The 24,301-nt window shown below is 47.2% G+C and overlaps 1 protein-coding gene and 1 long non-coding RNA gene across 3 annotated transcripts in view; one reads left to right on the top strand and one right to left on the bottom strand.

Moving 5' to 3' along the window:
* UBE2D1 (ubiquitin conjugating enzyme E2 D1) overlaps positions 1–24,301 on the top strand; it is a 139,598-nt gene that overhangs the window by 87,466 nt on the left and 27,831 nt on the right. For both annotated transcript variants that reach the window (XM_063961743.1, XM_063961742.1), the window contains 2 exons: positions 19,144–19,249; positions 20,265–20,358. In XM_063961743.1, the coding sequence (XP_063817813.1) occupies positions 19,144–19,249; positions 20,265–20,358 (200 nt within the window). The remainder of the gene's footprint in view (positions 1–19,143; positions 19,250–20,264; positions 20,359–24,301) is intronic.
* Positions 58–7,675, bottom strand: LOC135058115 (uncharacterized). The gene is made up of 3 exons (XR_010244613.1): positions 7,527–7,675; positions 7,272–7,438; positions 58–1,230 (listed from the first exon to the last, which is right to left on the bottom strand). It is a non-coding gene; the product is annotated as an uncharacterized LOC135058115 (long non-coding RNA).

Below are 24,301 nucleotides of genomic sequence, written 5' to 3'. Positions count from 1 at the left end.
GTTTTGTGGTTTGCGTTTTTTTTTTTTTTTTTATTCACTTGTACATTATATATGATCAGGCCAGACTGTATTACGACGTTATTTATAGTATTCCTAAAATTCTGAAGTTATACCTGCTCAGATTATTTATTTTTGTTGAAAATGAATAAATTGGGGAACAGTGTTGGGGGAACATAGGTTAATACGTTTTGAAAAGGGCTTGAAATTGAGAGCCAAAATATATACTGATCACTGAATTCAGTTACCGTGGAAGGAACATTGACATTGGTATGTTTCAAGGGGAGCGCAACTCTTTGCAAATTCACAATTTTGACCAATATTAGCAACTGTTTAGTTGGGCTGGGTACACACTATGCAATATATTGTTCCTACAGTCAACTAACTAACCATATATCAAGTGCATCGGTGGGTATGCAACACAGCAGATGCAGATATATTGTTACATATGCCTGGTATACGGACAATCTGTCGGCTGGCCAAAGGAGAAGCCGACAGGGATGTTACAACCGGTTTCTGTGGTATGGCATATTTGTCAGTAAGTGTGTATGCTGTGCGGCATACTTGGCAGGTCGGCTGGGTGGCCAATCCGATGCTATAGTGTGTACCCAGCCTTAGATTCATAGTGGCAGATTCAGTTGTTTTGTGGGCATCCAAAAGTATTGGGCGCCCACCGGGGCTATTCAATTGTCACAGTTGGCCGCGCATGCACCGTGTGCGTGCCCATTAGTACTGGGATTAGCCAGGCAAATCTGCTAAACCTGCCTAAAGTACAGGTTTGAGACCCCAGACCACGGCGTTTATGCACCTTTCAGCTCGCACCTCAGGAGGCTATGAGCTGAAATGTTTCCCTTGCGGCATGCCCGCTCGAACTGAGCAACAATTGACTTGCTCCTTTGGGCGCCATCTTGTAGTGGCTGGGGAGACAAACAATTGAATTGGCCCCATAGTCAGGCATTTTTGTTTTATGTAGTGACACATTATTATGCTGTTACTTTGTTTTTTGTTACACAACTGCAATGGATACGATTGAACTTGTTGGCTGGAAGATAATACAGTCTTATTTGATAATCATACAAAATGATCCAGAATGTTTTTTGTCATTGTCCGGCTGTGAGCAATAATCCTTTCTGGTCCATGCACTGAATAGTTCATAAATCTGACTTCTGGGCTAAAGGGGGAACAATTATTCTGCTGTAATCTACAGTGGCTAATTGAATTTCTGCCCAAAGCCTGTGTATAAAGAAATTAAAGCCACTGATAAAAAATATTTTAGCAAATACATTCTACTAAAGGTGTTCTAGAGAAAAAAAAACTCTAATGAAGATATTTCAAACAATTTTCTCTATCGTCCTAGTGGATGCTGGGGTTCCTGAAAGGACCATGGGGAATAGCGGCTCCGCAGGAGACAGGGCACAAAAAGTAAAGCTTTAGGATCAGGTGGTGTGCACTGGCTCCTCCCCCTATGACCCTCCTCCAAGCCTCAGTTAGATTTTTGTGCCCGGCCGAGAAGGGTGCAATCTAGGTGGCTCTCCTAAAGAGCTGCTTAGAAAAGTTTAGCTTAGGTTTTTTATTTTACAGTGAGTCCTGCTGGCAACAGGATCACTGCAACGAGGGACTTAGGGGAGAAGAAGTGAACTCACCTGCGTGCAGGATGGATTGGCTTCTTGGCTACTGGACATTAGCTCCAGAGGGACGATCACAGGTACAGCCTGGATGGTCACCGGAGCCTCGCCGCCGGCCCCCTTGCAGATGCTGAAACGAGAAGAGGTCCAGAATCGGCGGCAGAAGACTCCTCAGTCTTCTTAAGGTAGCGCACAGCACTGCAGCTGTGCGCCATTTTCCTCTCAGCACACTTCACACGGCAGTCACTGAGGGTGCAGGGCGCTGGGAGGGGGGCGCCCTGGGAGGCAAATGAAAACCTTTTTTGGCTAAAAATACCTCACATATAGCCTCCGGGGGCTATATGGAGATATTTAACCCCTGCCAGAATCCGTTAAGAGCGGGAGACGAGGCCGCCGAAAAAGGGGCGGGGCCTATCTCCTCAGCACACAGCGCCATTTTCCCTCACAGAAAGGCTGGAGGGAAGGGTCCCAGGCTCTCCCCTGCACTGCACTACAGAAACAGGGTTAAAACAGAGAGGGGGGGCACTAATTTGGCGTTAGAAATATATAAAAAAGATGCTATAAGGGAAAACACTTATATAAGGTTGTCCCTATATAATTATAGCGTTTTTGGTGTGTGCTGGCAAACTCTCCCTCTGTCTCTCCAAAGGGCTAGTAGGTCCTGTCCTCTATCAGAGCATTCCCTGTGTGTGTGCTGTGTGTCGGTACGTGTGTGTCGACATGTATGAGGACGATGTTGGTGAGGAGGCGGAGCAATTGCCTGTAATGGTGATGTCACTCTCTAGGGAGTCGACACCGGAATGGATGGCTTATTTAGGGAATTACGTGATAATGTCAACACGCGCCAAGGTCGGTTGACGACATGAGACGGCCGACAAACAATTAGTACCGGTCCAGACGTCTCAAAAACACCGTCAGGGGTTTTTAAAACGCCCGTTTACTTTAGTCGGTCGACACAGACACAGACGGGGACACTGAATCCAGTGTCGACGGTGAATAAACAAACGTATTCCTTATTAGGGCCACACGTTAAGGGCAATGAAGGAGGTGTTACATATTTCTGATACTACAAGTACCACAAAAGAGGGTATTATGTGGGATGTGAAAAAACTACCGTAGTTTTTCCTGAATCAGATAAATTAAATGATGCGTGGGTTCCCCCCGATAGAAAATATGGGCGGTATACCCTTTCCCGCCAGAAGTTAGGGCGCGTTGGGAAACACCCCTTAGGGTGGATAAGGCGCTCACACGCTTATCAGAACAAGTGGCGGTACCGTCTATAGATAGGGCCGTCCTCAAGGAGCCAGCTGACAGGAGGCTGGAAAAATATCATAAAAAGTATATACACACATACTGGTGTTATACTGCGACCAGCGATCGCCTCAGCCTGGATGTGCAGAGCTGGGGTGGCTTGGTCGGATTCCCTGACTAAAAATATTGATACCCTTGACAGGGACAGTATTTTATTGACTATAGAGCATTTAAAGGATGTATTTCTATATATGCGAGATGCACAGAGGGATATTTGCACTCTGGCATCAAGAGTAAGTGCGATGTCCATATCTGCCAGAAGATGTTTATGGACACGACAGTGGTCAGGTGATGCAGATTCCAAACGGCACAAAGGTGTATTGCCGTATAAAGGAAAAGGAGTTATTTGGGGTCGGTCCATCGGACCTGGTGGCCACGGCAACTGCTGGAAAATCCACCGTTTTTACCCTAAGTCACATCTCTGCAGAAAAAGACACCGTCTTTTCAGCTTCAGTCCTTTCGTCCCTATAAGAGTCATATCTGCCCAGGGATAGAGGAAAGGGAAGAAGACTGCAGCAGGCAGCCCATTCCCAGGAACAGAAGCGTTCCACCGCTTCTGACAAGCTCTCAGCATGACGCTGAGACCGTACAGGACCCCTGGATCCTACAAGTAGTATCCCAGGGGTACAGTTTGGAATGTCGAGACGTTTCCCCTGCGCAGGCTCCTGAAGTCTGCTTTACCAAGGTCTCCCTCCGACAAGGAGGCAGTATGGGAAAAAATTCACGAGCTGTATTCCCAGCAGGTGATAATTAAATTACCCCTTCTACAACAAGAAAAGGGGTATTATTCCACACTATATTGTGGTACTGAAGCCAGAAGGCTAGGTGAGACTTATTCTAAATCTAAAAAAATTTGAACACTTACAAAGGTTCAAATCAAGATGGAGTCACTCAGAGCAGTGATAACGAACCGGGATCCATGTCCCAAATTTGCCCTTATCACTAAGGGTACCTCAGGTTCGTGGTACAGAACTGTCACTATCAGTTTCAGACGCTGCCGTTTGGATTGTCTACGGCACCCCGGGTCTTTACCAAGGTAATGGCCGAAATGATGGTTCTTCTTCGAAGAAAAGGCGTCTTAATTACCCCTTGGACGATCTCCTGATAAGGGCAAAGTCCAGGGAACAGTTGGAGGTCGGAGTAGCACTATCTCGGATACTGTTACAACAGCAGGGGTGGATTCTAAATATTCCAAAATCGCAGCTGATCCCGACAACAAGTCTCCTGTGCTTAGGGATGATTCTGGACACAGTCCAGAAAAAGGTGTTTCTCCCGGAAGAGAAAGCCAGGGAGTTATCCGAGCTAGTCAGGAACCTCCTAAAATCAGTGCATCATTGCACAAGGGCCATGGTAAAAAAAAAAAAATGGTGACTTCCTTCGAAGCAATTCCAGTCGGCAGATTTCATGCAAGAACTTTTCAGTGGGATCTGCTGGACAAATGGTCCGGATCGCATCTTCAGATGCATCAGCGGATAACCCTATATCCAAGGACAAGGGTGTCTCTCCTGTGGTGGTTACAGAGTGCTCATCTTCTAGAGGGCCGCAGATTCGGCATTCAGTTTTGGATGTTGGTGACCACGGAGGCCAGCCCGAGAGGCTGGGGAGCAGTCACACAAGGAAAAAATTTCCAGGGAGTGTGATCAAGTCTGGAGATTTTTCTCCACATAAATATAGCTAAGGGTAAATTTATAATGCTCTAAGCTTAGCAAGACCTCTGCTTCAAGCTCAGCCGGTATTGATCCAGTGGGATAAAACATCACGGCAGTCGCCCACGTAAATAGACAGGGCGGCACAAGAAGCAGGAGGGCAGTGGCAAAAACTGCAAGGACTTTTCGCTGGGCGGAAAATCATGTGATAGCACTGTCAGCAGTGTTTCATTCCGGGAATGGAAACTGGGAAGCAGACTTCCTCAGTAGGCACGACCTCCACCCGGCAGAGTGGGAACTTCATGGGGAAGTTTTCCACATAATTGTAAACCGTTGGGAATTACCAAAGGTGGACATGATGGCGTCCCGTCTGAACAAAAAACGGGACAGGTATTGCGCCAGGTTAAGAGACCCTCAGGCAATAGCTGTGGACGGTCTGGTAACACCGTGGGTGTACCAGTCGGTGTATGTGTTCCATCCTCTGCTTTTCATACCTAAGGTACTGAGAATTATAAGACGTAGAGGAGTAAGAACTATACTCATGGCTCCGGATTGGCCAAGAAGGACTTGGTACCCGGAACTTCAAGAGATGCTCACAGAGGACTTATGGCCTCTGCCGCTAAGAAGGGACTTGTTCCAGCAAGTACCATGTCTGTTCCAAGACTTACCGCAGCTGCGTTTGACGGCATGGCAGTGGAACGCCGGATCCTAAGGGAAAAGGCATTCAGGAAGAGGTCATTCCTACCCTGGTCAAAGCCAGAAAGGAGGTGACCGCACAACATTATCACCACATGTGGCGAAAATATGTTGCGTGGTGTGAGGCCAGGAAGGCCCCACGAAGAAATTTCAACTCGGTCGATTCCTGTATTTCCTGCAAACAGGAGTGTCTATGGGCCTCAAATTGGGGTCCATTAAGGTTCAAATTTCGGCCCTGTCGATTTTTCTTCCAGAAAGAATTGGCTTCAGTTACTGAAGTCCAGAAGTTTGTCAAGGGAGTATTGCATATACAACCCCCTTTTGTGCCTCCAGTGGCACTGTGGGATCTCAACGTAGTTCTGGGATTCCTCAAAACACATTGGTTTAAAACCAGTCAAATCTGTGGATTTGAAGCATCTCACATGAAAAGTGAACATGCTCTTGGACCTGGCCTGGACCAGGCGAGTGTCAAATTGGTGGTTTTTTTTCTCAAAAAAGCCCATATCTGTTTGTCCATTCGGACAGGGCAGAGCTGCGGACTCGTCCCCAGTTCTCTCCCTAAGGTGGTGTCAGTGTTTCACCTGAACCAGCTTATTGTGGTGTCTTGCGCCTACTAGGGGCTTGGAGGACTCCAAGTTGCTAGATGTGGTCAGGGCCCTGAAAATATAGGTTCCAGGACGGCTGGAGTCAGGAAAACTGACTTGCTGTTATCCTGTATGCACCCAACAAACTGGGTGCTCTTGCTTTTAAGCAGACTTTTGCTAGTTGGATGTGTAATACAATTCAGCTTGCACATTCTGTGGCAGGCCTGCCACAGCCAAAATATGTAAATGCCCATTCCACAAGGAAGGTGGGCTCATCTTGGGCGGCTGCCCGAGGGGTCTCGGCTTTAAAACTTTGCCGAGCGGCTATTTAGTCAGGGGCAAACACGTTTGTAAAATCCTACAAATTTGATACCCTGGCTAAGGAGGACCTGGAGTTCTCTCATTCGGTGCTGCAGAGTCATCCGCACTCTCCCGCCCGTTTGGGAGCTTTGGTATAATCCCCATGGTCCTTTCAGGAACCCCAGCATCCACTAGGACGATAGAGAAAATAAGAATTTACTTACCGATAATTCTATTTCTCGGAGTCCGTAGTGGATGCTGGGCGCCCATCCCAAGTGCGGATTATCTGCATTACTTGTACATAGTTACAAAAATCGGGTTATTATTGTTGTGAGCCATCTTTTCAGAGGCTCCGCTGTTATCATACTGTTAACTGGGTTCAGATCACAGGTTGTACAGTGTGATTGGTGTGGCTGGTATGAGTCTTACCCGGGATTCAAAATCCTTCCTTATTGTGTACGCTCGTCCGGGCACAGTATCCTAACTGAGGCTTGGAGGAGGGTCATAGGGGGAGGAGCCAGTGCACACCACCTGATCCTAAAGCTTTACTTTTTGTGCCCTGTCTCCTGCGGAGCCGCTATTCCCCATGGTCCTTTCAGGAACCCCAGCATCCACTACGGACTCCGAGAAATAGAATTATCGGTAAGTAAATTCTTATTATTCAGTTCATCTGAGGCACTAGAGAAATCAATAGGTTTAAAATACCTGGCACAGTGTTTAGAAATAGTGTACATATAAATGTGTGTGTGTGTGTGTACACTATGTATTTAATTTTAGTAGAAGCAACAAGCTAGGGGATCGGTTGGATTGTCTGACTTTGAGGTTTATTCAATATCCGCCACTGTTCCACATTAATATACAGGAAACGCTTGCTTAACGTTAACTGGTTCGTCAGATCTTGAGTGCTAAGTGAAACAGTGCTAAATAATAAAGGGATTCTCCTTAATATCAATATAAATTAGATTTAATTCCCAAGATCTAAGCTTGTCAGGCAGCATGCTAATGGAAGAACAGGTGAGGAATAGACTGTAGTCTATTTCTATATGCTGTGCCGTGGTATTTGTTTTGTTAGAAACACCGGTGCCCCAAGAGATGGTTGAGTTGGCATTCACCTGTGACAATTTAGTGGAGAAAACCATCCCTGCGACAGCCCCATCACTGGGGTTCACAGTCCAAAGGGTGTAGGGAGATGATCCTTCTAGGAACCAGTAGTACTGCTGCAAGTTCATGTTATATCCAGGTCTGGTACTGAACACTGACATCAGGTGGAAGCGTAAAGCTGAATTTTAGAGGCATAAAATGAAATTCGTTATAACAAAATAATGCTAAACCTAGAGCGTTACATGGGGGATCACTGTTTATCATACCTTGTTTATTACTAAACTGAATATATATTCCTGGTGGACTGAGTTTGCGGGAATATGGTGTGGCTTGATTCATTTATACACAACTCAGAACCAGCTTTAGGGCCTGTGTCAGATTGCAGCAGGACACTATCCTAACTACGTGGGGCCACAACGGTCTGTAAAGGAATGGGAGGATGACACTTTTTAATATAGTCACACTAGAGCATCTGGCTAATATACAGCGGTGCTTCAAAGATTGTATGTTTTCCAATTTCCAGAATTCCTGCATAGATTTAATGTATTCAGATCTTTATGTAAGTTCTAAAAAGTAAAGAACCAATAAACCATATAACACAAAACAGCGTATTTCTTATTTTATATATAGATTAGAATGATACAACATTAAATTTCTTTGAGTTGAACACATTTAAGATATTTCTCTTACGTCCTAGAGGATGCTGGGGACTCCGTAAGGACCATGGGGATAGACTGGCTCCGCAGGAGACATGGGCACTTTAAGAAAGACTTTAGATTTGATGTGCACTGGCTCCTCCCTCTATGCCCCTCCTCTAGACCTCAGTTTGATACTGTGCCCAGTGGAGACTGGGTGCTTTTCAGAGAGCTCTCCTGAGCTTTCTGACAAAGTATATATGTTAGGTTTTTTATTTTCAGGGAGCCTGCTGGCAACAGACTCCCTGCTTTGAGGGACTGAGGGGAGAGAAGCAGACCTACTTCTGTGAGTTTCAAGGCTCTGCTTCTTAGGCTACTGGACACCATTAGCTCCAGAGGGAGTCAGAACACAGGTCTCACCCTGGAGTTCGTCCCGGAGCCGCGCCGCCGTCCTCCTCACAGAGCCGGAAGATAGAAGCCGGGTGAGTATGAGAAGAAAAAAAGACTTCAGAGGTGGCAGAAGACTTCATGATCTTCACTGAGGTAACGCACAGCAGTGCAGCTGTGCGCCATTGCTCCCACACACCTCACACACGGCAGTCACTGTAAGGGTGCAGGGCGGGCACCCTGGTCAGCAATGTAAACCTCATTTCTAGCAAAAGAGATATATATACAGCTGGGCACTGTATATATAAAGAGCCCCCGCCAGTTTTATTATATTTAAGCGGGACAGAAGCCCGCCGCCGAGGGGGCGGTGCTTCTCCCTCAGCATTCACCAGCGCCATTTTCTCCACAGCACAGCTGAGAGGAAGCTCCCCGGACTCTCCCCTGCTTATCCACGGTGAAAGGGGGTTTCAGAGAAGAAGGGGGGGCACATAATTGGCAGCAAATAATAGTATTACAGCGCTACTGGGTAAACACATTGTGTGTTTCTCTGACGTCCTAGTGGATGCTGGGTACTCCGTAAGGACCATGGGGTATAGACGGGCTCCGCAGGAGACTGGGCACTCTTAAAAGAAAGATTAGGTACTATATCTGGTGTGCACTGGCTCCTCCCTCTATGCCCCTCCTCCAGACCTCAGTTAGTATCTGTGCCCGGCCAGAGCTGGATGCACCCTAGGGGCTCTCCTGAGCTTCCTAGAAAAGAAAGTATTTGTTAGGTTTTTTATTTTCAGTGAGATCTGCTGGCAACAGACTCACTCACTGCTACGTGGGACTGAGGGGAGAGAAGCGAACCTACCTGCTTGCAGCTAGCTTGGGCTTCTAAGGCTACTGGACACCATTAGCTCCAGAGGGATCGAACACAGGCCCAGTCCTCGGTCGTCCGGTCCCGGAGCCGCGCCGCCGTCCCCCTTGCAGAGCCAGAAGAACGAAGAGAAGTTGAAAATCGGCGGCTGAAGACTCCGGTCTTCATTAAGGTAGCGCACAGCACTGCAGCTGTGCGCCATTGCTCCCTTAGCACACCGCACACTCATGGGTGCAGGGCGCTGGGGGGGCGCCCTGGGCAGCAGGGGGGGGGGGGCGCCCTGGGCAGCAATTAGATAACCTTACTTGGCGAAAAGCACATAATACAGTCTGATAAACTGTATATGTGCATTAACCCCCGCCATTAAAGTACATAAAAGGACAGAAGCCCGCCGCTGAGGGGGCCGGGCCTTCTTCCTCAGCACACCGGCGCCATTTTCTCTTCACAGCTCAGCTGGAAGGAAGCTCCCCAGGCTCTCCCCTGCAGTATCCTGGTACACAAAGGGTAAAAAAAGAGAGGGGGGCACATAAATTTAGGCACAAAACTGTGTATATAAGCTGCTATAGGGGAAAAATCACTCAGTATAGTATACATCCCTGTATTATATAGCGCTGTGGTGTGTGCTGGCATACTCTCTCTCTGTCTCTCCAAAGGGCCTTGTGGGGGAACTGTCTTCAAGAATAGCATCCCCTGTGTGTGTGGTGTGTCGGTACGCGTGTGTCGACATGTCTGAGGTAAAAGGCTCCTCTAAGGAGGTGATAGAGCGGATATGTGTGTGGGAGGGTGTCTCCGTCGACAACGCCGACACCTGTTTGGATATGTGTAAGTGCGGAGGTAAAATTATTGCACAAAAGGTTAGGGAACAGAAAGGAAATCTACCCTGGTCTGTCCCTATGTCACAGAGTCCTTCAGAGTCTCTCTATGTTCACTATCCAAAATAACAAAGTATCGACACGGAGTTTAACTCCACTGTCGACTACGATAATGCAAAGTTACAGCCAAGAGGGCTAAAAGATATTCAATATATGATTATTGGAATAAAAGATGATTTGCATATCACTGATGACTCATCTGTCACTGACACGAGAGTACACATGTTAAGGGGAAGAATGCTGAGGTAAATTTCCCTCCTTTCATGAGGAAAAAGAGCGGGAATCTCCAGACAAGAGACGGCAGCTTCCCACAAGAGAATTCTCAGGCTGTATCCTTTCCCCACTAGGGCCAGGATGTGTTGAGAATCTTCCCCTTGGGTGTCCTGTTTGCACTAGCTATTCTCAGGGATCCTGCAGATAGTGTGCACATTCTAGTATACTACCCAGACCGGCGATTGTGTCGGCATGGGTTTATAGCGCTGTGGCAGCGTGGACAGGTACCTTATCAGCAGAGATTGAGACCCTAGTATGCATATAAATATTTTAAGATGCTGTCTTAAGTGATAGATATATAATTATAAAGCATGCCCAAAGGGACATGAGTATACTGGGTCCTAGAGACAAAAGCTATGTCGATTTCTGCTTGACGTGTCCTGTAGAATATACATTGGACAGATGATGCCGACTTAAGAGGCATATAGAAGGCTGAGGATTGTGTGGAGAAAGGTTCTAGGGCCTGGTCTCACTCGCCACAGCTATAGCTGGTAATTCTGATATTTTGCCTTATATTCCTGCACAGCCTAGGAAAGCACGACATTATTAAATGCAGCTTTTCGAATAAAGAAACAAGAAAGTCTGAGGTGCGTCCTTTCTTGTCAGAGCCGGGGGCAGAGGAAAGAAGCTGTACAACACAGCTAGTCCCCAGGAACAGAAGTCCTCCCCGGCCTCTACAAAAATCCACCGCATGTCGCTGGGGCTCCACAGGCGGAGCTAGGCCCGGTGGGGACACGCCTTCGTAAGTTCAGCCACAAGTGGGTTCACTCCCTGTTAGATCCCTGGGCAATAGAAATTGTATCGCAGGGATACAGGCTGGACTGTGAGAAGATGCCCCCTCACCGAGGACCTGGCGGGCTTCCCCCCAAGAGAGGGAGCCAGTGTTAACTGCAATTCGTAAATTGTATCTTCAACAGGTGGTGGTCAAGGGTCCCCTCCTTCAACAAGAGGGTGTTATTCGACCATGTTATAATCCCGAAACCAGATGGTTCGGTTAGACCCATATTGTATTAAAATACCTGAACATATACCTGAAAAGGTTCAGGTTCAAGATGGAATCGCTAAGAGCGGTCATTGCAAGCCTGAAATGAATCTGGACATAAGGGATGCATACCTTCGTGTCCCCATTTATCCACCTCATCAGGCGTACCTCAGAATTGCGGTACGGGATTGTCATTACCAATTTCACCAAGGTAATGGCGGATATGATGGTGCTCCTGCGGAAGCAAGGTGTCACTATTATCACATACTTGGATGATCTCCTCATAAAAGCGAGATCAAGAGAGCAGTTGCTGGACAGCGTATCACCTTCTCTGGAAGTGAAACGGCAACACGACTGGATTCTATATATTCCGAAGTCGCAGTTGGTTCCTACAGCTCATCTGCCTCGCCTAGGCATGATCCTAGACACAGACCAGAAGAGGGTTTATCTCCCGATAGAGAGAGCTCAGGAGCTCATGACACTGGTCAGGAATCCATTGAAAACCAAAACAGGTGTCAGTGCATCACTGCACTCGAGTCCTGGGAAGGATGATGGCATCATACGAGGCCATCCCCTTCGGCTGGTTCCATGCAAGGACAATGGAACTTACTGGACAAGTGGTCCGGATCACATCTTCAGATGCATCGGTTAATCACCCTATCCCCCAGGGCCAGGGTGTCTCTCCTGTGGTCACCTTCTCGAGGGCCGCAGATTCGGCAGTCAGGACTGGGTCCTGGTGACCACGGATGCAAGCCTCCGAGGGTGGGGGGCAGTTACACAGGGAAGTAAATTCCAAGGTTTGTGGTCAAGCCAACAGACTTGCCTTCACATCAATATCCTGGAACTAAGGGCCATATACAACGCCCTAAGTCAAGCGGAGTTCCTGCTTCGCGACCAACCGGTTCTGATCCAGTCAGACTGCAGGGGCTCATGTAAACCGCCAGGGTGGCACAAGGAGCAGGGTGGCGAGGGTAGAAGCCACCAGAATTCTTCGCTGGGCGGAGAATCAAGTAAGCGCACTGTCAGCAGTGTTCATTCCGGGAGTGGACACGACCTCCACCCGGGAAAGTGGTGACTTCATCAGGAAGTCTTCACGCAGTTTTGCAAATTGATGGAAACTGCCTCAGGTGGACTACATGGCGTCCCACCTCAATAAAAAGATAAAAAAGGTTTTACGCTGGGTCAAGGGACTCTCAGGCGATAGCTGTGGTCGCACTAGTAACACCGTGGGTGTTCCAGTCGGTCTATATATTCCCTCCTCTTCCTCTCAGACCCAAGGGCTGAGAATTGTAATAAACGGAGGAGTGTGAACAATATTCCTTGCTCCGGATTGGCCAAGAAAGACTCTGTACCTGGAACTGCAAGAAATGCTCTCAGAGGACCCATGGCCTCTGCCTCTCAGTGACCCTGTCTGATCCAAGACTTACCGCGGCTGCGTTGAACGGCATGGCGGTTGAACGCCGGATCCTAGCGGAAAAGGGCATTCCGGATGCAGTTATTCCTACGCTGATAAAGGCTAGGAAAGACGTGACAGCAAGACTTTTTCACTGTATATGGCGAAAATAGGTTGCTTGGTGTGTGGCCGGGAAGGCCCTACAGAGGAATTCCAGGGGGGTCGATTCCTGCACTTCCTACAGTCAGGAGTGACTATGGGCCTAAAATTAGGATCCATAAAGGCCAAGATTTCGGCCCTATCCCTTTTTCTCTCAAAAAGAACTGGCTTCACTGCCTGAAGTTCGGACGTTGTTACAGGGGTGCTGCATATTCAGCCCCTTTTGTGCCTCCAGTGGCACCTTGGGATCTTAACGTGTGTTGGATTCCTAAAATCCCACTGGTTTGAGCCACTTAAGACCGTGGAGCTAAAATATCTCACGTGGAAAGTGGTCATGCTTTTGGCCTTAGCTTGGACTAGGCGTGTGTCAGAATTAGCGGCTTTGTCATGTAAAAGCCCATATCTGATCTTCCATATGGAAAGGGCAGAATGGAGGACTCGTCCCCAATTTCTCCCTAAGATGGTATCATCGTTTCATTTGAACCAACCTATTGTGGTGCCTGCGGCTACTAGGGACTTGGAGGATTCCAAGTTGCTGGACGTAGTCCGGGCCCTGAAACTTTGTTTCCAGGACAGCTAGAGTCAGAAAAACTGACTCGCTATTTATCCTGCATGCACCCAACAAGCTGGGTGCTTCTGCTTCAAAGCAGACTATTGCTCGCTGGATCTGTAGCACGATTCAGCTTGCACTTTCTGCGGCTGGACTGCCGCATCCTAAATTAGTAAAAGCCCATTCCACGAGGAAGGTGGGCTCTTCTTGGGCGGCTGCCCGAGGGGTCTCGGCTTTACAACTTTGCCGAGCTGCTACTTGGTCGGGTTCAAACACTTTTGCAAAATTCTACAAGTTTGATACCCTGGCTGAGGAGGACCTTGAGTTTGCTCATTCGGTGCTGCAGAGTCATCCGCACTCCCGCCCGTTTGGGAGCTTTGGTATAATCCCCATGGTCCTTACAGAGTACCCAGCATCCACTAGGACGTCAGAGAAAATAAGAATTTACTCACCGGTAATTCTATTTCTCGTAGTCCGTAGTGGATGCTGGGAGCCCGTCCCAAGTGCGGACTCTCTGCAATACATGTATATAGTTATTGCTTAACTAAAGGGTTATTGTATGAGCCATCTGTTGAGAGAGGCTCAGTTATTGTTCATACTGTTAACTGGGTATAGTTATCACGAGTTGTACGGTGTGATTGGTGTGGCTGGTATGAGTCTTACCCTGGATTCCAAATCCTTTCCTAGTAATGTCAGCTCTTCCGGGCACAGTTTCCCTAACTGTGGTCTGGATTAGGGGCATAGAGGGAGGAGCCAGTGCACACCAGATATAGCACCTAATCTTTCATTTAAGAGTGCCCAGTCTCCTGCGGAGCCCGTCTATACCCCATGGTCCTTACGGAGTACCCAGCATCCACTACGGACTACGAGAAATAGAATTACCGGTGAGTAAATTCTTATTTTTTCCTGGGGTATTAGCGCTGGGTGTGTGCTGGCATACTCTCTCTCTATCCAAAGGGCCTTGTGGGGGAACTGTCTTCAGATAAGAGGATTCCCTGAGTGTGTGGTGTGTCGGTACGTGTGTGTCGACATGTCTGAGGTAAAAGGCTCTTCTAAGGAGGAGATGGAGCAAATGTGTGTGTGGTGTCTCCGTCGACAACACCGACACCTGACTGGATATGTGGAAATAAGTGCTGAGGTAAATTTATTGCACAAAAGATTAGAGAACAGACGGGGAATCTACCCATGTCTGTCCCTATGTCGCAGGGACCTTCAGAGTCTCAAAACGCCCACTATCCAAAATAATAGACACTGATACCGACACGGAGTCTGACTCCAGTGTCGACTGCGATGATGCAAAGTTACAGCCAAAACTGGCAGAAAAGTATTCAATATATGATTATTGTAATAAAAGATGTTTTGCATATCACTGATGACCCATCTGTCCCTGACACGAGGGTTCACATGTTTAAGGGGAAGAAAGCTGAGATAACATTTCCCCCCCTCTCATGAACCAAATTAATTGTGTGAAAAAGAGCGGTAATCTTCAGACAAGAAACTGCAGTTTCCCAAAAGAATTCTCATGGTGTATCCTTTCCCTGCTAGGGCCAGGATACGATGGGAATCCTCCCCTAGGGTGGACAAGGCGTTGCCACGTTTACCCAAAAGGTAGCGCTGACATACCAAGATACAGCTACCCTCAGGGATACTGCAGATAGCATGCAGAAAAGTACTTTGAAGTCCATTTACACACATTCTGGTACACTACTCAGACCGGCGATTGTGTTGGCAGGGGTTTATAGCGCTATAGCAGCGTGGACAGATACCTTATCAGCGGAGATTGAAACCCTAGATAAGGATACCATGTTATTGACCCTAGGATATATAAAATGCTGTTATATATAAATATGACATGGTCAAAGAGACATTGGTCTACTGGGTTCTAGAGTCAACGCTATGTCGATTTCTGATAGACGTGTCCTGTGGAACATGCAATGGACAGGTGATGCCGACTAAAAGAGGCATATGGAGGTTTTACTTTACAAGGGTGAGGAATTGTGTGGAGTAGGGCTCTCGGACCTGGTCTCCACAGCTATAGCTGGTAAATCTGATCTTTTGCCTTATATTCCCTCACAGCCTAAGAAAGCACGACATTATCAAATGCAGTCCTTTCGGTCGCAGAAAAACAAGAAAGTACGAGGAGCGTCCTTTCTTACCAGAGGTAAGGGTGCAGGGCACAGCTAGTTCCCAGGAACAGAAGTCCTCCCCGGCCTCTACTAAAGCCACCGCATGACGCTGGGGCTCCGCTAAGGGAGTCCGCCCCAGTGGGAGCACGTCTTCGACTCTTCAGCCACATCTGAGTTCACTCACAGGTGGATCCCTGGGCAATAGAAATTGTTTCTCAGGGTTACAAGCTGGAATTCGAAGAGGTGCCTCCTCGCCGGTTTTCCTTATCGGCCCTACCGGCTTCTCCCCCAGAAAGGGAGATAATATTAAATACAATTCACACATTGTATCTCCAACAGGTGGTGCTCAAGGTTCCCCTCCTTCAACAAGGAAGGGGATATAACTCAACCTTGGCTGTAGTCCCGAAACCGGACGGTTCGGTCAGACCTATTTTAAAATTAAAATCTCTGCACCTATACTTGAAAAGGTTCAAATTCAAGGTGGAATCGCTCAGAGCGATCATCGCCAGCCTGGAAGGGGGGGATTTTATGGTGTATCTAGACATAAAGGCTGCATACCTTCATGTTCCCATTTATCCACCCCATCAGGCGTACCTGAGAATTACTGTACAGTATTGTCATTACCAATTTCAGGGTAATTGGCGGAAATGATGGTGCTCCTACGCAAGCGAGGAGTCACAATTATCCCATACTTGGACGATCTCCTAATAAGGGCGAGATCAAAAGAGCAGTTGTTGAACAGCGTGTCACTTTCGCTGAAGGTGTCACAGCAACTCGGCTGGATTCTCAATATCCCGAAGTCACAGTTGGTTCCTATGACTCGTCTGCCCTTCTTGAGTATGATTCTGAATACGGACCAGAAATGGGTTTATCTTCCGATAGAGAAGGCCCAGGAACTAATGACTCTGGTAAAAAACCGATTAAAGCCAAAACAGGTATCAGTGCATCACTGCACTCGGGTCCTGGGAAAGATGGTGGCATCTTACGGGGCCATTCCCTTCGGCAGGTTCCATGCGAGGACTTTCCAATGGGATCTACGGAACAAGTGGTCCGGATCACATCTACAGATGCATCAGTTAATCACCCTGTCCCCTAGGGCCAGGGTGTCTCTCCTATGGTGGCTGCAGAGTGCTCACCTTCTGCAGGGTCGCAGGTTCGCCATCCAGGACTGGATTCTGGTAGCCATGGACGCGAGCCTCCGAGGTGGGGGAGCAGTCACACAGGGAAGAAACTTCCAAGGTCTTTGGGTCAAGTCAAAAAACTTGTATTCAAATCAACATCCTGGAGCTGAGGGCCATATACAACGCCCTTCGGCAAGCAGAAACATTGCTTCGCGACCTACCGGTTCTGATCCAGTCAGACAACATCACCGCAGTGGCTCATGTAAACCGCCAAGGCGGCACAAAGAGCTGAGTGGAAATGGCAGAAGCCACCAGGATTCTCCGCTGGGCGGAAAATCATGTAAGCGCATTTTCAGCAGTTCATTCCGGGAGTGGAAAACTGAGAAGCAGACTTCCTCCGCAAACACGACCTGCATCCAAGAGAGGACTTCTTTAGGAAGCCTTCGCACAGATTGCAAGTCAGTGGGAACTGCCACAGATGGACATGATGGCGTCCCGCCTCAACGAGAAGCTACAGAGGTATTGCACCAGGTCAAGAGACCCTCAGGCAGTAGCTGTAGATGCCCTGGTGACACCGTGGGTGTTCCAGTCTGTCTATGTATTTCCCCCTCTTCCTCTCATACCCAAGGTGTTGAGAATGGTAGGAGGGAGAGGAATGAGAACAATCCTCATTGTTCCAGATTGGCCACGAAGGACCTGGTATCCGGATCTGCAGGAAATGCTCACAGAAGATCCGTGGCCTCTTCCACTAAGACAGGACCGGTTGCAACAGGGGACAGGTCTATTCCAAGACTTACCGTGCCTGCGTTGGACGGCATGGCGATTGAACGCCGGATCCTAGCGGATGAGGTCATACCTACGCTAATAAAGGCTAGGAAGGACATGACATCTAAACATTATCACCGTATATGGCGAAAATATGTTTCTTGGTGTGAGGCCAGGAATGCTCCTACGGAAGAATTTCATCTGGGCCGTTTCCTTCACTTCCTGCAAACTGGAGTGAATTTCGGCCTAAAATTAGGATCTATTAAGGTTCAGATTTCGGCCTTATCCATTTTCTTTCAAAAGGAATTGGCCTCTCTCCCTGAAGTATAAACTTTTGTGAAGGGAGTACTGCATATTCAGCCTCCTTTTGTACCTCCGGTGACACCTTGGGACCTTTTCGTGGTGTTAAGTTTCATTAAGTTTCATTCACTGGTTTGAACCACTTAAAACGGTGGCGTTGAAAAATCTCACTTGGAAGGTGGTCATGTTATTAGCTTTGGCTTCGGCTAGGCGAGTGTTTAGAATTAGCGGCTTTATCGCATAAAAGCCCCTATCTGGTTTTCCATATGGATAGAGCGGAATTGCGGACCCGTCCTCAATTCCTGCCAAAAGTGGTTTCATCCTTTCATATGAACTATTGTGGTGCCTGTGGCTACGTGTGACTTGGAGGATCCCGAGTCCCTTGATGTGGTCAGGGCTTTGAAAATTTACGTGGCCAGATCGGCTACAGTCAGAAAAACAGAAGCACTGTTTGTCATGTATGCAACCAACAAGATTGGTGCCCCTGCTTCAAAGTAGACTATTGCTCGCTGGATCTGTAACACGATTCAGCAGGCGCATTCTACGGCGGGATTGCGTTGCCTAAATCGGTCAAGGCCCATTCCACTAGGAAGGTGGGCTCTTCTTGGGCGGCTGCCAGAGGGGTCTCTGCGCTACAGCTGTGCCGAGCTACTACTTGGTCGGGTTCAAACTCCTTTGCAAAGTTCTATAAGTTTGATACCCTGGCTGAGGAGGACCTCCTGTTTGCTCAATCGGTGCTGCAGAGTCATCCGCACTCTCCCGCCCGTTTGGGAGCTTTGGTATAATCCCCATGGTCCTTACGGAGTCCCCAGCATCCTCTAGGACGTAAGAGAAAATAAGATTTTAAACCTACCGGTAACTTTTTCTCGTAGTCCGTAGAGGATGCTGGCCGCCCGTCCCAAGTGCGGACTACTTCTGCAAGACTTGTATATAGTTATTGCTTAAATAAGGGTTCTGTTATAGTCTCATCGGTCTTGGACTGATGCTATGTCGTTTTCATACTGTTAACTGGATAGTATATCACAAGTTATACGGTGTGATTGGTGTGGCTGGTATGAATCTTGCCCTTGGATTAACAAAAATCCTTTCCTCGTACTGTCAGTCTCCTCTGGGCACAGTTTCTCTAACTGAGGTCTGGAGGAGGGGCATAGAGGGAGGAGCCAGTGCACAGCAGATCTAAAGTCTTTCTTAAAGTGCCCATGTCTCCTGCAGAGCCAGTCTATCCCCATGGTCCTTACAGAGTCCCCAGCATCCTCTTCGGACTACGAGAAAAAGATTTACCGGTGGGTTTAAAATCTTATTTTTTTTTTTACACAAATTTAGGAAATTCTGAATGGTTAAAACTCTATTTTTTAACAAAATTATGAGCAAATCAACTTGCTTCGGTTGAAGTAACATTTAAAATTTGCTTATTTTAGTATTTGTATTTTTGTTTTTCTTAATGTACTTTTTGTTTTTCAGGTTGCATTCACAACAAAAATATATCATCCAAATATAAACAGCAATGGAAGTATTTGTCTTGATATTCTGCGGTCACAGTGGTCTCCAGCACTAACTGTCTCTAAAGGTAAATGACCCACTTACTACCGGATTTCCACCACCTTGGTGCCTCTGGTCCTGGGTACAGCATATGAATTTAACTAGTGATATCCCAGTCTTTAAAGTGCCCTATATTGAGAGAAGACAAGGTTATTTGGCCTAAAGTTGGTCACAATTGTAAAGATTATCATCCAACCAGCCAACTAGCTGGCTGGTTGATATGCAAATCTAGTAATGTATTGGCGCAAATGATTGGCCATTTGGTCCCAAATTCAAAATAAATGGATGGAATTGGTCACTCGCACACGTTGTTTAAAAAAAAATGTATTTAACCAACTAATTGAACGACAACTTCTGTCTATTTTCCAGCTTTAAGAGCATATAGCCAGTTGTAGGTGCTCCCATGCATTACATTACCAGATTTTCTTGCCATCTAGCTGTCTGGTTGGAATAATATTTTGTACATGTGTGACCAGCTTAAGGGCTCCAAATCATCTTATATTGTCATAATTGTCACATGATTGGCATGTCTAATACACTGGAATAGTTGGACTACACAGTGCAATTGCAGCTTTGATGGTTGTTACAGCTGCTACTGCTAAATTTATGCTAATGCTGCAGGTGGTGTCTTGTGTAAATAGACGCTTCCTGCCGGCTTCTGTGATATGCTGCTGTGTCTGAAGCATTTCATAATTTGGGAGAAATTCAGCCATTTGCGTAACCCTCGCGTTAATTATAATGACCGCCTTAGAGCTGTAGCCGAGGCCAGTAAATCTGCGTTGGAACGGCCTCTTCACTTACAGCCCCTGCTTTCAAGAACACCTACAAACTACTGCAACTGGCTTAGGGGGCACTGTGTGTGACAACGCATGTTCAGTTCCCACGCCATTGGAATTGTATGAAAACCATCTGGCCCTTTAATATGCAGTGTTCATGTGAAACCATTGCATTGGAAGACCCGTGATGTGATCTGAAATCTCTGTAATCATATGTACTTCAAATAACTGTGGGGAGCTTTATTGTCTGTTTTTGCTTGTTTGCAGTTTTGTTGTCCATATGCTCCTTACTTTGTGATCCAAACCCAGATGATCCTTTAGTACCAGACATTGCACAGACCTACAAGACAGACAAGGAAAAGTATGTTGCTCTTTGACTTGTACATCTGAAGTATGCTATATGCAATTTGTCATTTTATTTTAGTAATATAACTGTTTACTATGTCATCATAGTTGTGTAATATTTGCTGCATTTTCTTTTATAATTGTGAAATGGTTTCATTTTAACCTTCTGAAGCTATATCCTGGCTTATTTCTCTTGTAGACATTATTTTCTGATTACTAGAGACAGAGCAAGCTATCTTTAAAAAAAAAAAAAAATTACCTATAGAATAAGGGGCTGGTGACCGTTCTGTACTTTATTATTTTGTTAGGACCATGTGTGTAACCTCTTGTCTGTAAACATTCTGGAATCCTAATCTTTGTAGATGGCCCTAATAGGACTGTTTAGATATGTAATTTTTATCTTCCCTTTATCTCCTGCCATTTCAGTGCTGGTTTAGCGGCACTCAGAATAGTATATGGTTGTGTGCCTGTATGTGTCTTTTGAAGCACACCGCTCACCTAGGGTGACATGTTGTCATGCTGTCTACCTCGTAGGAAGCAGATCGATGCATGAGTGGGGACATTTGTTCTCTAAGGAGGGATGCTGCATCACGCAGTGCTGCAGAGTAGAAGGCTTGCTGTACGCTGTCAGCTCTGTTATACTCCGGCCACCAACATGGGAATCTAATTGGTACCTCAGAATATTGTGCGCACAGAGTTCTGGGGTGACGGGTTTAAAGTTGCTCATGGAAGAACTGATCAAAGTTCACTTTCCATTCTAACCAAGCTTGTGTGGCCCATACATCAGACAGGTATTGAGGTATTTCCCCGTTCTGACGATGCCTGGGTCAGGGGAATCAACATGTTGGAAATCTTTGATTCACCCATTCCAACCCAAAAATTATCTTGGGTTGGAGATTTCGAATGTTTTTTTTTTTTTCTGATTCCTTAGTGATTTGCTGATCATCGATGTCCACACTTTGGCATAACAGGGAATCAGGTCCTAGATGTATGGACTGGTATCAGGTGGTGGCATGTTAGTAATCGGAGTGGAACAGATGCATGATCTGTTTCTTGCACAGAGGAACAGGAGGATAATGAGCAAGGAGAAAGTGATAGGAGGGCGATTTACTAAGGGGTTTATGTCCATGCAGAGTGCAGGGGTGTAAAGTTTAAGAGCAGTGAGCTGTGTTTGTTAATGAAAATTATTTAAAATGTGCTCAGGGTGTGTGGTGTTTTTTTTTTTTTTGGTCTATAATAGTTTATCCCAGTGTAGTCTGAGTTCCTGTGTATGTTTAGGTCTTGACAGCCTCATCCACGGTTGCTGTAGTATACACAGTACTTGCTTGGCTGGTTGCTTTCGTGGTATCTGTGTGCCTGCAGTATTTCACATATTATCCAGCCAATGCCGCACTTTCCTAATTCCACATACCTTTCCTCAAACTTGGAAACACCCTTTCTCTGACGTCCTAGTGGATGCTGGGAACTCCGAAAGGACCATGGGGAATAGCGGCTCCGCAGGAGACTGGGCACAAAAGTAAAAGCTTTAGGACTACCTGGTGTGCACTGGCTCCTCCCCTTATGACCCTCCTCCAAGCCTCAGTTAGATTTTTGTGCCCGAACGAGAAGGGTGCATACTAGGTGGCTTTCCTGAGCTGCTTAGAGTAAAAGTTTAAATTAGGTTTTTTATTTTCAGTGAGTCCTGCTGGCAACAGGCTCACTGCACCGAGGGACTAAGGGGAGAAGAAGCGAACTCACCTGCGTGCAGAGTGGATTGGGCTTCTTAGGCTACTGGACATTAGCTCCAGAGGGACGATCACAGGCCCAGCCATGGATGGGTCCCAGAGCCGCGCCGCCGGCCCCCTTACAGAGCCAGAAGACAGAAGAGGTCCGGGAAATCGGCGGCAGAAGACGTCCTGTCTTCAATAAGGTAGCGCACAGCACCGCAGCTGTGCGCCATTGCTCTCAGCACACTTCACACTCCGGTCACTGAGGGTGCAGGGCGCTGGGGGGGGGGCGCCCTGAGACGCAATAAAAACACCTTAGATGGCTAAAAATACATCACATATAGCTCCTGGGCTATATGGATGCATTTAACCCCTGCCCGTTTTTCCTTAAAAAAGCGGGAGAAAGGCTCCGCCCCCTTCTCGGCGGCCTATCTCCTCAGCACACAAGCGCCATTTTCCCTCACAGCTCCGCTGGAAGGACGTCTCCCTGACTCTCCCCTGCAGTCCTGCACTACAGAAACAGGGTAAAACAAGAGAGGGGAGGCACTAATTTGGCAGATTAATAAATACAGCAGCTATATAAGGGAAAAACACTTATATAAGGTTATCCCTGTATATGTATGTATATATATATATATATATATATATATATATATATATATATATATATATATATATATATATATATATAGCGCTCTGGTGTGTGCTGGCAAACTCTCCCTCGGTCTCCCCAAAGGGCTAGTGGGGTCCTGTCCTCTATCAGAGCATTCCCTGTGTGTGTGCTGTGTGTCGGTACGTTGTGTCGACATGTATGAGGAGGAAAATGGTATGGAGGCGGAGCAAGTGCCTGTAATAGTGATGTCACCCCCTAGGGAGTCGACACCTGACTGGATGGTCTTATGGAAGGAATTACGTGATAGCGTCAGCACTTTACAAAAGACTGTTGACGACATGAGACAGCCGGAAAAACAGTTAATACCTGTCCAGGCGTCTCAAACACCGTCAGGGGCTCTAAAGCGCCCGTTACCTCAGATGGTCGACACAGACCCAGACACGGACACTGACTCCAGTGTCGACGGTGAGGAAACAAACGTATTTTCCAGTAGGGCCACACGTTACATGATCACGGCAATGAAGGAGGTTTTGAACATTTATGATACTACAAGTACCACAAAAAAGGGTATTATGTGGGGTGTGAAAAAACTACCCGTAGTTTTTCCTGAATCAGATGAATTAAATGAGGTGTGTGATGAAGCGTGGGTTTCCCCCGATAAAAAACTGCTAATTTCTAAAAAATTATTGGCATTATACCCTTTCCCGCCAGAGGTTAGGGCGCGTTGGGAAACACCCCCTAGGGTAGATAAGGCGCTCACACGCTTATCAAAACAAGTGGCGTTACCGTCTCCGGATACGGCCGCCCTCAAGGAGCCAGCTGATAGGAAGCTGGAAAATATCCTAAAAAGTATATACACACATACTGGTGTTATACTGAGACCAGCAATCGCCTCAGCCTGGATGTGCAGTGCTGGGGTGGCTTGGTCGGATTCCCTGACTGAAAATATTGATACCCTGGACAGGGACAGTATATTATTGACTATAGAGCATTTAAAGGATGCATTTCTATATATGCGAGATGCACAGAGGGATATTTGCACTCTGGCATCAAGAGTAAGTGCGCTGTCCATTTCTGCCAGAAGAGGGTTATGGACGCGACAGTGGTCAGGTGATGCGGATTCCAAACGGCATATGGAAGTATTGCCGTATAAAGGGGAGGAGTTATTTGGGGTCGGTCTATCGGACCTGGTGGCCACGGCAACGGCTGGGAAATCCACCTTTTTACCCCAGGTCACCTCTCAGCAGAAAAAGACAGTCTTTTCAGGCTCAGTCCTTTCGTCCCCATAAGGGCAAGCGGGCAAAAGGCCACTCATATCTGCCCCGGGGCAGAGGAAGGGGAAAAAGACTGCAGCAGGCAGCCTCTTCCCAGGAACAGAAGCCCTCCCCCGCTTCTGCCAAGTCCTCAGCATGACGCTGGGGCCTTACAAGCGGACTCAGGTACGGTGGGGGGTCGTCTCAAGAATTTCAGCGCGCAGTGGGCTCACTCGCAAGTGGACCCCTGGATCCTGCAGGTAGTATCTCAGGGGTACAAATTGGAATTCGAGACGTCTCCCCCTCGCCGGTTCCTGAAGTCTGCTTTACCAACGACTCCCTCCGACAGGGAGGCGGTATTGGAAGCCATTCACAAGCTGTATTCCC

Source organism: Pseudophryne corroboree, chromosome 3 (genome assembly GCF_028390025.1).
Source record: "Pseudophryne corroboree isolate aPseCor3 chromosome 3, aPseCor3.hap2, whole genome shotgun sequence".
Lineage (NCBI taxonomy): Eukaryota > Metazoa > Chordata > Amphibia > Anura > Myobatrachidae > Pseudophryne > Pseudophryne corroboree.
Note: the sequence above shows the minus strand (reverse complement) of the source record. Positions and strands in the feature narration are given on the sequence as shown.